General features: G+C 45.0%; 1 protein-coding gene across 1 annotated transcript in view; it reads right to left on the reverse strand.

Annotated features, from left to right (window-relative positions):
• Window positions 1-16,372, reverse strand: part of adamts6 (ADAM metallopeptidase with thrombospondin type 1 motif, 6) — a 45,406-nt gene that overhangs the window by 20,734 nt on the left and 8,300 nt on the right. Inside the window, exons 8-11 of the mRNA XM_078288726.1 lie at window positions 14,676-14,781; window positions 13,201-13,347; window positions 6,398-6,539; window positions 1,078-1,185 (exon numbers count right to left, since the gene is read on the reverse strand). Coding sequence (XP_078144852.1) covers window positions 1,078-1,185; window positions 6,398-6,539; window positions 13,201-13,347; window positions 14,676-14,781 — 503 coding nt within the window. The remainder of the gene's footprint in view (window positions 1-1,077; window positions 1,186-6,397; window positions 6,540-13,200; window positions 13,348-14,675; window positions 14,782-16,372) is intronic.

Genomic DNA, 16,372 nt, shown 5'->3' on the forward strand with positions numbered 1-16,372 from the left:
GAGGAAACTGATAGGCGGAGATATAGAGGGGAGGAGCAGCACCAGGGAGACGCGAGCTCTACTTTCCACAACAACCTCGGAGGAAATATCTTATCTGTCATGGCCCCTAAAAGGCAGGCTATGTGGTAGTACCTTTCAGATTCTGTCCCAGTGTGTGTGTGTGTGTGTGTGTGTGTGTGTGTGTGTTTCACTTGGCAAGCAAATATGCCACAAACAACAGAGGAAAACACCTCAATGTTCTTGGTAGAGTTGAGTCCATCTGACCACACAGCCAGTTCTGACACCTACAGTCCTCCCTTCTCTAATCTGCTGCTACCTCCTCTCTCTTTCTTTCCCAGTCCTCACTTTGCCCTCTCTGTCGATCTGTCTCTTTCTCACCTCCTCATTCCATCATCCCCTTGCCCCCTCCCCCCCTCTCCCAATCTCTCCCTGTCTCTCTCTCCCCACTCCTGTTGGCAGGGCCTCTCTCCATTACACGCTGGGTGAGAAATGGCTGACATTCATATTCCTTTGAAGCTGTCCCCGGCAGGGGCAGACAGGGTATGCCACTGGCTCTCCTAAAGCTGCTCCAAAGCTGTTCCAAAGCCCCCCAGGCTCAACCTGGGGCCCCCTGTGTTGTCCAGGACCCCGTCCGTGGGCCCCGGTCCTGAAAGGCTCCACTGAGCTAATGGTAATCACGGGTGACAGCTCGTGACACTCTCCTATTCTTCCCTTTTAGACCTCGGACCATCCGGTGACAATGGCTGCCGTAATCCATGTTAAAACTGTCTCCCCTAACCTGGCCGGCATCGACAGTGGACTGATGACCTAAAGCCTGGCGTGCATGTGCATGTGTGTGTGTATGTGTGTGTGTGCTAGCACCCGTGCACACCCGCTGCATGAGTGGACACAGGGAATGGTACCCCTTCCCAGACTGCAATAGATGTAAGCAGAGGCAGTAAGGTAGGACTGGGTAAGGCTCACTGGGTCACACACAGAGGAGGCTGTACTCTGAGTGCACATGCCATGATTTCACAGCACCGGATATCGAATGGCTATGTGTACAATGTTTGAATAAGATGACATAAGATGACTTACCCCTTTCTCAATGCTGCCCGTCTGGCACAGAGTCCCCTCTGCAGCTGGGATACTGTTGGTAACACAGCGGTTGCTTTTGCTAAGGCACCAGAGCTCTCTACACACTTCCTAGGAAAGAAGGCAAAAGCAAGTTGGTCAGAATAAATCAATTCACCAGACTGGGGGTGGATTGCTGAGTAAGGGTGAGAGTGATTTATCAATAGTCTGTGGTGGTTTCCTCTCTCTGTGTTTTCCTTCTCTACTCTGACAGCTACGAAAGAAAACAAACACTATGGAAATTCATGTATAAATCTGCACTATTCAAGATCAAATCAGAGGAGGAGAGGGCTTGATGAGACCACATCAAGAAGGCTGAGCGGCATCTCTTTCTAGGGCCCATATGCTTTGGATCATGGTGCATCTTGAGCAATATGTGAAGGGTCATCCGGTGCTCCTAATGTTCTCTTATGAGAAATGAAGAGTCAGCTGGATCAACACCATGACTAACGTTTGCTCACGTTCACCTCAGGACCACAGGGGACCGTGACATCAGCTCAAGAAATCACTTCTCGCTTCTTATGGGAAATAACGAGTGAGCAATTGCCTCCCAAGTCTTAGAAAAAGAAGACTTGTAGGCCTAACGAATATCTTTTGTCTTGCTGAGTGGTTTGAATAAACATCATATCTCCATCTTCTCCTCCTCCTCACTCCTCAGTCTAGAACATAAGGAGAATCCATTTAGATTACTAAAGGGAGTGAGTGTGTGTGTGTGTGTGTGTGTGTGTGTGTGTGTGTGTGTGTGTGTGTGTGTGTGTGTGTGTGTAAGAGAGAGAGAGAGAGAGAGAGAGAGATCAGTGAGAAGACAGCACTAAGTTGCCCCCAAATAAATAAAACCATAAAAGTGAATGCGTGTTACAAGGACAGCTCTGCACAACCTTGCATTAGATTTCCCATTAAACCCAACTGGGTCGCCTCGCATCTCAACTTCAAAGGCTTTTACAGGACAACTGTGTATGGGAGAAGAGCAGGCCCATGAAAAAGAGTTATGATCCCAAGCATAGATTCTGACCCCTGGGTCAGTAAATATGCCACGGCCCTGCAGCTCCCTGAGCCTCTCCAGATTAAATAAAGCGGCAAACTGCCACTCTCTGGTTGCGGGGACTCCCCTCTGCCAGCTGGTTTCAATAAGCCGCCCTGCTGCTCCATTCACTATCTCGGCCCTGCTAAAAGGTCAGCAGCCCAGGCCTAAACGAACATGGATGCGGGCCTGATGGATTTACGCTAAGAAAGAACAAGCCTGCGATAAAAAGGGCAGGGGCTCTCTAATATAGTCATCAAAGGTTGTTTGTTTTTCATACCTTCGCCTTCCAGCATCACTGAGGTTTGGGAAACAGTGTGGCTCGTAGGCGTAACACTGAGGAATGGGAAGTAGTCATTTATACTAAATTAACAGTATAAATTACCCCAACTTCCCTCTCTCAGCCTCGGTGTTGCTTTCCCCACCTCTGACACAGTTTCACGCTGTGACCTAATGTCTGTGATACCCCCACAGCTCCAGGACCTTTGAAAACTTCGCATTTAGCCGAACCTCCTGGAGGTGTCACGGGCCGCATTCAACAAAACATCTGTGATGGGAGGTGCCCACGTGACCGCCGTGAGGAGATAATTGCTCTGACCCGCCCCCCTTTTCCTTTTAAGATCCGTGCCGGGCTTCTTCAGAGCCGTTCACCCTAGTTTGGCGGGACATGGGATAGTTACATCAGCTCATTTGTGTTGGTAAATTTCAGTATGATCCTGATGAATATGAGGTCAATTTGGGCTCAGAATTTCAGAGATTGCTTTGGTTGAAATACCTATATAAATATATTTTTTGAAGGAACGGTGTCTTTGATAAATTCTTAAGCAACTAAAGAACCCCAACATATTTCACTGGTATTTCACTGGTGATATACTATATGTTGAGGTTCTTCCATTGCTGCTCTTCAGTGTGACATTATTTCTAGTCACATTATATATAAACATGCCATCCTTGCTCACCATTGTTTCTCCATATTCTTTTGCAGCACTAAAACGAACCTTGTAATGCTTATGTTCATCGTGGCAAATAACGGTAACTCTAAGCTAAGAGCTACGCCGAGCTAAGAAATCATAAAGAGTGACATCATATCATTTTTATGAAATAATATGAATTTTCAACCAAGTGTGGCAAAGTTCAAAAGGTAAATTTTAACGACTGAGCCTTCAAAAAACAGACTCTTCCATGCATTAGATCTTTTATCCATTTCTGCGGTCACATCTGTCCTGTAAGCAGGCACAGAGGACATCTCTTTAGCAGATGGCTGAATGAAATAGAGCTGATTGTCAGAATCCACCCAGATGAAAAACTGCAATCTAGTTCTGTTGAAGCAGTGCGCACGCTGGAATCCTATCCGCTCATAAATGGGTGTCTTTCATGCTGATCTAAAACCACAATTATGAGCTTAAGAGCCAAAATAACAGGGCTTGATTTGGGGCCGGTTATAATCTGCTGTCAGATATTTCTTTCAATGAAACGAAATAACTCTGTGATCTCGGCTAATCTCTGTCCTTTTTTGCATCATATGCCCAAATATTTATGTAACGCAAAACAATATCGCGTTTTTGTTCGTTAATTCTTTGAGGCTTCTTTCAACCTCTCCTTTTACTGTGCGGTTGTTCCTTGTCTTTCACTGCCTGTGTCACTTTATGTGCCAAGGTTTTTTTTTTTTTTTATTCCTTAGGGCGGGGGAATCACTATCATCACAAAATCATTATATCATCAAAAAAAAACAACAACAACAAATAAAACTGATGATGGGGTGTTGAGTCCTTCAATCCTTCATTTCTTTGTCTAAGAAGTTCGGAGATAGAAAAAATAGGAATAAGGCCTCAAACCCATTCCATTTCCCAGGCAATAATTAAACTTAATCTTCCCTTGCCTTGACATCCTGCACCTTTAATCTCAATGAGGAAATCTAAGCTTGGAGAAAACCGTTCCTTCTTATCCCAGAAAGCACTGAATATACTGTCATTGTACATCGCTGCCGCTTATGTCAGATGTTAGAAGAAGCACTATCAGTTTTTGAAACCAAATGGAAAGCTGTAGCCGTTTTTTGACCAACGGCTACAGCTGTATGTACACACAGTTCTTCAAAACCTCCAATTTATAACTATGTGTATAACTACTTCATAACATGCCATGGCAGGAAAAATACCCTGCTGAGTTCCCATGTCAAAGCTTGCATCTTCTCCAGCCAGCCTACTATTTCCCATGGAAGTACCTCGTCTGCTCCCATTCCCCCTCCTCCCCACAGCCGCCTCCACTGCCTGCCAGGCTCCGGTCTCCCCATCCTCCATCCCACCTGTAAACCTCTCCACTGCGGCTCCCCTTCTTTCCCCCCCCAACAGCAGCCCTCGCTGCCGGTCCGACCCCAACTTCACCTCCACCTCCATCCCGAATATAAATCCCCTTAGCTTCTTGCCTTCTTCACCTCCCCCTCCTTTTCGGCTCGCAGCTTCCAACCTGTTTTTTGCCATCTCTGCAAGTTAGCTTTCTCTCATCCGCAGCACCACGGGCTCATCCTTTAATCCCTCCACTTATAAGTCTCCCCACTGATCCATCATCCATAGCAGCGGCAGCTAGTACGGCAGCCCAAACTTTCCCCCCTCTTCTTCGTCAGCCTCAGTACGCCGGCTATCCATTTAGCTTCTCAGTCCCGAGGGTTTTACCAAGTAGCTCCTATCGCTTATCCTCGAGCTCCTCATCCCTCCCACTCCCCTCCAGGATTAGGTCCCCAGCACAGTTGCATCAGTGGTCTTCTCTGGCCGTGAACTGTCTCATGTCCTCTCCTTTCTCTGCTTCTATCATTCCGGACAGTTTTGTGGGAAAATCCTATCAGGTGAGGATTCTTCTGCTTTTCTCACTACCTTCATCCAAGCACAGCCGTAGATCCAAACGCCCCAGTTGTACTCTGGCTTTTTTCCAAATTCACCCCAACTTTTCTGAGATATACTTAAATCACCTGTTCCGTTCAACCTCACCACTGCGATGAGCAATATGAAAAAAATTCTCTACTGTTTCACTTGATCATCTCGTTAGTGGGGGGTTCTCTGGGATGCCCGGGATAGTTATCTCCTCAACAAGACTTCCTCATGGTATCTTAGACACCATTATACTTCCATTTATCCCCTTAACCACTCACAAATCTCTCCATTGGAACATTTGTGCAGCTTCGGTGAACGATCAAGGTCTGTCATTTCAAAAGACATTACTACTTTATCATCAAGCCTCCTCTGACGATCCGTTGACAGTTGTCCAGCACAGCTTTGAGGGCTGACATCTACAACCTTTCAGCAACATAACATCTTCATACAATGTATTTAAACATCTGTACCGCCCTAAAAAACCCAGCCCTGAGATACATGGCTGTCCCTTATGAAGTGTCAGCACAAGCAGACATCTCCATGTAGCACACAGCCCAAATTATTGCACGTCACTACCATGCGCTAAGGCCGACAACGCCAGTCTATCTACAAGCTAAACATCTGTACCATCCTGACAAGATCTAGTACTGACCTACGTGGCTGTCCCCTTGAGAGATGTCAGAATAACTTGACATCTCTGAACAGACAAAATGTTCAAACGTCACTGGCATTTGCCTCTTTGGCTAACCGCAAGCATTGCCTTTAACTTATACCCATCATACGTTCTTCTCACTTTGACACCAATTTGAAAATGCAGCGTCCCAACCAGCATATTGGAGGTCATCATTCAAAGAGGAGTGATTCTCATATTCTACTGATCTACTTTACCCACAGCGAAGTGCAGCTCTATGCATAGGTCTCCAAGCTTATTTTCCCCCTCCGGCAGGTAAATGGGTCACACTCAAATTACCACTAGCCACTCAAATTACCACTAGCCACTCAAATTACAACCACCCAATCATCGTTGTCCCCGTTTGGTTTAGTTCAGTCCCGTGTTGCATCCCACCGGATTCCTAATCTCCTCCTTAAATTATATCTCAATCTACCCATTCCCCTCCCAAAGTCAAATCCAGTCCAGCGTGGGTGTTTCAGCACAACCTTGATCCACGACCAAGGACTGACTCCACTCCGCTGATGTTGCACAAGCATTCCCTTTCAATCATACCCACCACATATTCTTCTCATTTTCATTCCAGTCTGAATATGTATGGGATCTTGAACTAGTGAGCTAGAATCTAATGAGCTGATCCAGGTGAAAGACATTGTGGGGGATCACTTTGGGCCAATGAGAAGTGAACAGGTGAGCGGGAGAGCAGCGTGACAGATGCTGGTTTCTTACCCCATACTTGCACTGGCGCGAGGAGGCTCCATACTGGAAGCGACACTGCTCATCCGCATCGTACACCTGCCCCGGGGCCACTGTTGGGTACAGGAAGTCTCGTTTCAGAGGTTCATTGTCCAGACACGTCCCCCGACCTGAGCTGTCAAAAAAACAAACCTACAATAGGATTGTTTCTTACACAGAGCAACCTTTCTCCACTTGGCTGATTAGCAGAATCAGAAATGCCAAGACTTGACAACTATATAAGCCAGGGCCCCCATCTCTTGAAGACCTTGTTTGGCGTTGTTTGATTCATTTACCACCAAACTACCATTGTAGAAAGGTTGTCAAAGATCTCTAATGGCATGTAATTAATGTTGATATTACACATCAACACCCCTTCATCAGATGTGGTGTTGACAGGAAGAGGGTGATTGAAGCGTGGGCAGAGACATTTCACCAGAGGGAGAGAGAGCAGACTGTCTGCCTGTCTATCTGTCTGTCTAAAAAGTCCAGCCTTCTCTGATTATATGGCTCTGTGCTCCACTATACTGTGTTACAGCTTATATAGAATCCATGGAGGAGCCAATAAAATGACAGAGCAGGAAAGAGGAAAAATCTGAAGTGGGCTATAGGTCATATGTCCGGCCCTAGGATTATGTTTAGTCTGTTTTGTCAGATAGAAATATGTGCGCTCACAAAGAACTCACTGAAAAAAAAACACACACACAGCAATTTTGTATTCTAGTAAGCAACGTCCCACACAGCTGAAAAATAAAAATACTTAACGTCAGCCAAGAAGCACACAGAGTGGCTTTTGTTGGTGTGTCTGTTTATTCTGGGTTGAGATGTTGAGCTTATTTAACTGTCTGTGTTGCTGTGTAGATGCTTTTCTCTCCCAGCCTATGAGGGCAGACGCTTGGCTCAGAGATGATTTTTGGAGGAGGGAGACGCTACTATACTGTTTAGTAGAGTAAAACACAGCATTCCTGCTACTACTACTGTTAGAGGGGAATATTAATCAACTTAAAAAGTCCCATAATGTCATTCTTTTCAACTAATACCGAATTTGCATTGTAAAGAACTTGTAGAAATACCAAATTGGTGTTTGTGGAATTGTATAACTCTCTCCCAAAACTAGAAATCAAACAAATGAGACTCTAATCTGTGATATCATATCAATGTAAAGCCTGGATCTACTCCTATGGTCCTAAATATCATCCTTGATAATGCCATAGCCACCTTTTCTATTGTTTACAATTTGTTCTTTAGTGAGAAGTCACAAATCATGGAGTGGGACAAACTGTTTCTCCCTTGTCTCTGGCACTGCATGTGTACTAATATTCAGTGTTAAGCCTACACAGTCTTGCCTTAAGTCTTATGAGTCCGTGAAGAGCTGTATATTCACAATTCCACCATCAAGCGCCAATAATGACACAGGGATGTATTTCACTTTGAACTGCAGCTACTCAGTTTCTCTCTTAATAAGGTTGAGTCAGAGGATTCTTTCGAGACAAAATATGACTATGACTATTTACTATAACACTGTGTTCTTTCCAGCTGTGGCAGCAGCAACATGCAGTGGAATGCTTCCCATCCCTCGAAAGGAAAAGTGGGCCTGGTGACAACATAAACGTAGAGCTACACTTTATGATTGTGCAGACAGTAACTTGGGCCCAGAAAAAAACAGGGAGAGGGTGAAGAGCAGAATCTGGTCTTCTCTATCAGATTGAAACTAAGAGAACATTACTGCCTCTAGCCAAATAGCATTGAGAGGACAAATGTCTACTTCTCACACACTTCTGCTCCTGGTGTTAAAATAGCTTGAATGCACTCTTTAGAGCTGAAGTTTCAATATTGAAGATCTTTTTTTCCAAAGTCAAAATAATTTCAGATTGGTAAAAGATGAAAAATAGCACTGTTTTGAATGAGATCCCACTCCAATGATCTTTATATCTTCATATCATACTCTTTGGACTATACAAAATGATAAAACAAGAGATCCAATACATGCAGTCTCTTTTCATCTCAGACTAGTAAATGAAAGATTAGCTGGACAATGACTCTCTGCCCTTCCACCAGAGTATTAAAAGTCTTGAACTAAACAAAATAGATTGAGGAAGAAGACTGGGGCAAAGGCCCAGAGGGGCTAACTGGCCTACACCGTATACAATTTCTTCTCAACTCTCTCTCTCTCTCTCTCTCTCTCTCTTTCTCTCTGTCTCTATCTCCTACTCTTTTTTTATTGTATGAAATAATCCTATTTCTTGGCTCCTCTTCCTGAGAGGACCCTCTCATCAGAGCGAGGCAGACAAACCAGGCTCTGAGCCCCCTGGACTCCCTATGCACTAAAGCAAACCTCACTATTTATTGGTTTGGAGAGAGACAAAATAGTCAAAAGTTTAAACATAGAAGCTATTATTTGACATAGTCGCACAGGCTTCCTGTCCACTGGATGCAGCCAAATTCATTACACTGAGCGGAAATCTCCTCTAATGAGAGGGAACATCAGCAATCCCCGAACTCTGACCTTGGTCACTCATATCAACGCAAGCTATGTAGCTTTTAACCAGAATGCATATTGGATCTCAACCAATGGCTGAGACGGTATCGTCCAAGCTGCATATGATTAAGTCAGAATAATTACTAGATAATAATCATAAGGCACTAGCCAGACTGATTCGAATATCAAATTCAAACAAATAGAGTATGTGCTCTCTGAGAGTTAAATAAATCCAAACTGACTGCCTTTTGACATTTATAACAAACTGGCATGCAAACTTGGGAGAATAAACTATGACTGAACTGTGACTGCATTCATAAACCATTCTTAAAAAACCCAAACAAAGCACCACATATTACACTAGCAAGACGATGAATCTAGGCCAACACCACAGCCAAAGTTGTTTACTTGGCAGGGAGAAGCATGTGAGATATCCAAAAATCTGATTGAGGGAGAGAAAGAGAGGATAATTGGAGTTTACAGACAGAACCCCTTTTGTAAGAGACATAAAAGCTAAAAGCAATAAAGCCAGAATGAAAAGAAAAACTCGAGAAACAGACTGATACAAATAGAGATATAATATAAGCTCAGCGACCATCGATTTTTACAAAGAAGTAAAACAGCTTTGTCTCTCTCTTGTTAGAGCTGGCTTTAGTCATCCCTGGACACTCCAGCCAAGAGCGGCCCATGACAGAAGCCTAACAGAGCAGCAGAGAAGCAGCTCTTTGTGTCCCAGTTGGAAGCTGGCATACTATACTGTCATCTCTGTCACAAGTGTTGTTCAGTAACCTTCCTCTAACAGCTTTCAGCAGGAAACACCATCTGACAACCACGGCCGCTATTATCCGCTTTCTTGGAGGGACTCGCTAGCTAAACCTGAATACACAAACAGACACACACACACACACACACACACACACCACAGCCTTGCACCGCATCATACCGATACCTCACCATATGGTTGTACAATGGGATTTGCAACCAGCACTCAAGTCTTCGCGGTGAGCCATCAAGCTGAACTGTACTAGGAAAGAAAATCCTCCACTAAAAAGATGGAAAAAAAAAGATGCCTGCTATTGAGTTAAGTGTCTTGAGTCTAGTCATGACTAGTCACCACTCTCTCCATTCTGTGAGCTAACGTCAAATTGCCTCTATCGTATGAGACTGCTGTCTAAAACATATTCATTGGGTTCAGGGACTTCAAGGACATTAAACATTGTTTTCTGTGGAAAGCGCCTGAGTAGAATATTTACTTAAAAGTTCTAAACCTGAAATCTATCTGTTATCATGACATATACTGAGAGGCACTTACAAATTAAGCGTGATATTTGAAATACGCTACGAATATGCTTCTTTGCAGGGGCTAGCATACATAAATACTTCTGTTATTCAGGGTACAGTAAAAGATAACACTCTGAATGGCAATAATGTGTTCTTTAAGTCTCTACTGCATAAACCTGTGCTTAGCTTTTGGATGGATTTCCACCATACAAAAAAAACAGTTCAAGTCTCCAACATATACACACACCGGCACACACAGATACATACACATATGCACAAGCATGCATATTAGGGCAGCAGGGTGGCGCAGTGAGTAAGGAGACAGGCTTTCAACTGCGTCCTTGAGCAAGGCATTGAATCCCTAAGAGCTCAAGGGCGCTGACCTCTGACCTCTAACCACCTTATGTAAGGGACCAGAAAAGATCAATTCTCTTGAGGGATCAATAGAGTTTCACAAAAAAACATGCACCACACAGACATGCATATTTACTAAATTGCTTTGGTTATCTGTTAACGTTTTGATTGTTCATTGAATCTGATGATAACATTTCCACTTCTGTCTCTTAAAGGTCTTTTTTAGGTTAGGGTTAGGGTTCTTATTGCAGCTGGGGAACAGAACTGAATCCTGTGTTTTGGTCTCCTGGCAGTCCTCTACTCAAGGCGATGAGTTGCTTCCAGGCAGTGATGTTGCCAGTGTGTTATGGTCAGCAGTAGTGTCCTCCAGGTCTGCAGGTGTTATTATGCACTTCCTTAGTAAAGGACCTTCAGCCTTCTGCCTGCCTGCTGCCATGATGTTGGCAGTGCAGGTCCCGCGAGAAAGAATTTCTAATGATATGCCCAAGCCAATGCATCTGATGTTGGGTGATCATGGCCTCAGTGCTTCTGCAGATGATGTTTTGTATGGTTAAGTATAGTATGGTGGCTGTAAGTGACCCAGTTATAAAGGGGTGTAGTATGGCTTGATAGATAGCAAACCTGATGTGGAGATGGACATTCTTGTTTTGAAAGATCCAATACCAGACTTTCCCAAAGGCAGCAGAGAATGCTTGACTATGTTTTAAATAGCAGGATCAATGATGAGATATTTGAATGATTGGACCATTGTGAATGGTAGTCTATGGGGACTGCATTGTGGGTTGGGGGCTGGACCTCCATTGACAGACCACTTCTGTCTTAATGGTGTTAACAGACAGTCACACCCAGCTGTAAATCCTGACAACCACAGCAAGGACGGACTAAAGGTCCTCAGCAGAACGGGCCACAAGAGCGCAGCCATCCACATACTGCAGCAAGGATCCACTCCCTAGAGAGTGTGGTGGTCGGTTGGAGCCTTCTGATGTTGAAGATGTCTCCATCCAAACTAAAGTCTACTGTCACTTTCTTGCTGTCCTTAATTTCCTTCAGAAGCACATAGGAGACAGATATAATTGAGTACAGGTGGCACCAAGCACCCTTGTCTTACTGCAGTGCACAATGCGTTGAATGGCACTGACTCTTGGCTTCTTATTGTTATTTGAGCCATCATCTCATTGATCATCACTGATGATGCTGATACATTTGAGAAGGGTTACTAAGGTTCCCCACTCAGACCAGAGGTATCTTCCCTGCATCAGCAGTTCTGCAGGGATGCCAATGACAGAAACATATTCTTGAGGGAGAGGGTAGCTCTTAAGACCTCCATGTAGGCTGGTAGATGGCTTAGGTCATGGGTGAGTATGCAGTATGCTCAGGCAGTGCACTTTTCGGAGTAGTCAGTGGGACCATAGACAAGAGTTGCAGTTGGGCATGTCACTTTTGTCTGGGGAAGACTGGGGCAAAGGCCTAGAGGGGCTAACTGGCCTACACTGTATACAATTTCTTCTCAACTCTCTCTCTCTTTCTCCCTTTTTCTCTGTCTCTATCTCCTACTCCTGTACTCAGGGTACAATGGGTTAACTAGCAAGAGGATCTTGTCATTCCAGCAAATGCAATGGAGTCTCCTCTTCTGACTATTAGAAGGAATCCTTGGCCGTATTCTCTGATGGCAAGGTTGGTACATAGGTAAGCATGAAGAATGGCAATGTGCTTCTCAGCTAAGGGAACAAGGAGGAATATAAGCCATTTCCTTATCCTGACAGATGTCATCAGGCTTGGGAGGAGCATATTCCTGATTCCCATTCCAACACAAAGTTTTCCACCAGTGAGATGGCCTTCACAGGAGAAGGTATAACCCAGTCACTCCTGACCAGAAACCTGAGGTGGGGTCTATCAGAGTTGCTTTAAGAGCTCAGGATGGCTCTCATGTTCCATGATGTCAGATTCAGGGATATTGTCCTCCATAGAATGGATTGTCCCCATAAGTGTGGCAACCTATCCAAGAGTTTTCTAACTTTAATTAGTCTAACATTTCCTCTCCACACTTGGGGTGAGCAGTACAATGAGGGCTACTCAGTCACACAGGGGTCTTCTGAAAGCAGCTTCAACTCAATCCCAGCCTATAGCCACCAAATACTATGTGCAGGGATCAGGCTAGTAGCTTTTAGTTAAATCAAACAAGGTCTGCCTAATGTCGCCATGATACTTTTCTATTCATTTGTACACTCCAAGCCTTTGTCTTCCTTGACTTACCCACAAGACAGTGAAACAGTGGTTGAAGCCAAGCAGTGGGTTGAAACCAAGGAATGTCCACATGAAGTGGGCCTACACATCACCACCATGTCAGCTCCAAGATCTCCTGCCGCGGTCTCCTGAGGGTGCAAGGCACCCGGTTGTCATGTATAATAAAAAGTTATTATTATCATGTATAGTCACAAAGGAGGCCTGGCAGGAGTCTTGGCTGTGAATGGGTGGGGAAGAATTTGCATACAAGACAACCTCATGGCTCACCACAAGGGCTAGTTAGTGGCAGTGGGTTGTAAGCGAGAAGGCTGCAAGCAAGCAGGAAACAGGCATGCACCTTCCCTCTATTGCACGCACACACATGCACACAAATCCAAACACTCACACACATACACACACATATAGACAGTCCCATGAGGTGCGACCCTCATCCACTTACTCAAGAAAGCTGGTGATGTAGTCTTTGCTGCAGGCGGACCAGGAGAAAGGGTTGGTGTTGGCTGTGATGTGAGCAGCCATCAGTTTAGCGGTCTCATGGCCTTTGGTACCACAAGAGTTCCCGATCCCATCATGGTTCATCCCAAAGCTGAAACACACAAAATTCAAAACAGAGAGAGAAGGCTCAAATAAGGCAACTGGTTATGAGGAACAACAGTAACCACCATCCTGAGAGTGCAGCCCATTCAAGGGGATGTTGGCGTTTTGTGTCAGACAGAAAGCGACCCTCCTTTCGCAATTAACTATAGGGTCTAAGTGGCAACCTTGGGCAGCTCTGGATGACGGCGACAGGCCAGGCTGTTGAGTCTTTCAGTGCGAGTGCTGGATGTCTCCCTCTGTGGCCCTGGCTGTAAAGACAGGGCTCTGTGGCTCTGAAACAGCTGTGTGGAGGGGAGCAGGGGTCAGGGGTCAAACCCTGTCTGGAGCTCCACAGGAACGAGAAAGTTCTAATCACCACTCTGATGCCTGCCTGTCAATCAATGCCTGCAGGTCTGAGCAGGCCATGAGGGAGAGTCACCGCTGACTGGAGCAAGGAAGGGGGGATCCTTTTGATGAATCAGTGCACCAGAGAAGAGAGAGACCGCCAGTCCCCAGTCATCCCAATCCCAACCACCCAAATCCCCAAATACCTCCCTTCCTTGTAGTCCGTTACTCTTACAAAAGCAGCTCAAGGATTTATTTCGTACTGAGGCCCGAGAATAAATCATTTTAACAATTCATTTTTTAAAACCTTATCTGTCTGAATATCATTTGAAAGAAAAGCTCACGTTACAGCAGGAAGTCAAAGCTTACTTTTCCTTACAGTCCAAAAGCACAAATCAGGTCTAATGTATATAACAAACCCGACCACATCGCACAGCCCGAACCTGTTTTTCTAAGGCTGGCGTTTATGACATTTTACCCTACTCTGGAAATAAATCAGCCCGGTTGAAACCCTGCTGCAGTGTTTTTTTTATACATCCTCTAGAAGCAGAGACTATTTTTACAACTGCCCCACAACAGAAGCAGACATGAGACATAATAAAGGAAATCGCCATCTTGCTGAACCCTCGAGAGGGGGATACGTAGACTAATACATCATCATTATTTTGCTTTATATTCAGGAAGAAAGAGCCAGAGGTATGTGGACACTGACATTTGCATGAGGAAATATGTGGAGATACAGTTCAAGACGTCTGCTGGGGGAAAAAAACACGCTACATGCAGGCCTGGCAAACTCAGGGAATAAGCTATGTTTGTTTAAGAGGAATTATAAGAGCACACGCTCAGAGAGGCGATAAAAAGTTTAAAGACAATCCGAAGTAAAAGTCGGTGTTGCACTTGCACCAGAAGACGTAAAGCAATGTCAAATTTTATAGAAAAGAGAAAGATTATAAAGGTAACATGACATGATAGACAATCTTTGACCGCACTCACTTGTGGCCAATCTCATGTGCAATGGTGAAAGCAGAACCGAGGCCGATGTCTTCATTGATGCTGCAACTCCTCTCTGGCTCACACATTCCAGCTACTGAGGCCAAGCCTGGACAGACAGACAGACAGACAGACAAACAGACACACACACACACACACACACCAGACAAACATACAAACACAGGGTCAGGCCAAGGTGTAGCATTCTTAGCAGCCATGGTCATAAAAGCTGGATTCCACACATTTGATCTCCACTGTGTTTAAAGTGCCGAGAGAGAAAATGTTAACCTCTCCCAGTCACTGCTAGATTCACCAGGGGGAGTTGAGTTTAGCATCACTGGCTAGACATCTTTTTTTTTCCTTGCAAACTACAGTCACTGCTGGAAAATGTCTAGACGAGGGGTTAGATTTATACATTTCAATCCATGTAACAAGGGACCACCTAGTAATGCAAGCCAAGGAAGGGAATATAAGAACCCCCTCACCCCTTCCACACCGCACCCAAAAAAGCAAACCATCAAAGAATATAGATGTTTTCCTCATTTCACAACTGGAGTAAGAAAGAGAATGAGAGAGAGAGGGGGGAGAGAGAAAGAGAAGAGAGTGTGTTTAAAGCGAAACCTTTCCACGATCCAGGTGTCGCCCCTTTTTTCCTAAGCCTGACAGGTCAGATAGGGAGACAGGAGGCAATTCCTCACAGATTACATCTACAGGTGACTGGAAAGGGTGTCATATGACACCTCAAAGCAGGTGTGTGTGCGTGTGTGTGTGTGTGTGTGTGTGTGTGTGTGTGCGGATATCCACATGTGCATAAATGTGAATGACTGAACATGTCAATTATGCTATAATAAAATGAATTCAATTTTAAAGGGTGATAACATTAGCATTTTGGATGTTTTCAGGTTGAGCTGAAGAGGACACACTGTATAAAAACATAATTAATCTTAAATGGAACCTCCACTTGGTCTTAAGAATGTATCATATTGATAAAGGGCATAAACCTGACACACATGTGCCTGTGCACTGGGGGAGTAGCTGTGGCTTGGTGGTCAGCGGTACAGTTTTTCTTGTGTAGTTTGCAGGCACTTCTTTCCTCCCTGCTAAAAGTGGCATGGCTTTTGTATCCTCTTTACTAAGAGGCTAAACAAGAATAGACTCGCAAATCAGGAGGCCACTGAAACCATTACTGGAGGGAAAGAGGGAGCCTGAAGGTGAAGAAAGAAGGAGGAGAGGGAGGGAAAGGAAGGAGGGAGGCTACTCGGCGATTAGTTTAAGAATGTGTGTGTGTGTGTGTATGTGTGTGTGTGTGTGTGTGTGTGTGTGTGTGTGTGTGTGAGTAAGTGAGCGTGTATGTGCATGGCCATGGGTGGGTGCAAACACACACACACACACACACCACATTGGAAGTTGTTTTCTTAACACCGGGGTGGACTGTGTATTATCTCCAGCCCCATGATTACTCGGCGACCCTAGAGGCCAAGGATCTGACCTGGGAGCATGATCCCCGAGAAGAGAGGGAGGACAGGGGGAGGGAGGGGGGGAGGGAGGGGGGAGGAGAGACAACGAGGAAGCCAAGCAGATGCCAGGGCAATTAAAGCGACCGGGGAATGTGACGAATGCGGTCAATCTGTCAAACCGCCCCTGAAGTCACAATATTACCTCCAAGATATACTGTGGTGCCTGCAGGGGCTTTACAAAGA

This window comes from Centroberyx gerrardi, chromosome 2 (assembly GCF_048128805.1).
Source record: "Centroberyx gerrardi isolate f3 chromosome 2, fCenGer3.hap1.cur.20231027, whole genome shotgun sequence".
Lineage (NCBI taxonomy): Eukaryota > Metazoa > Chordata > Actinopteri > Beryciformes > Berycidae > Centroberyx > Centroberyx gerrardi.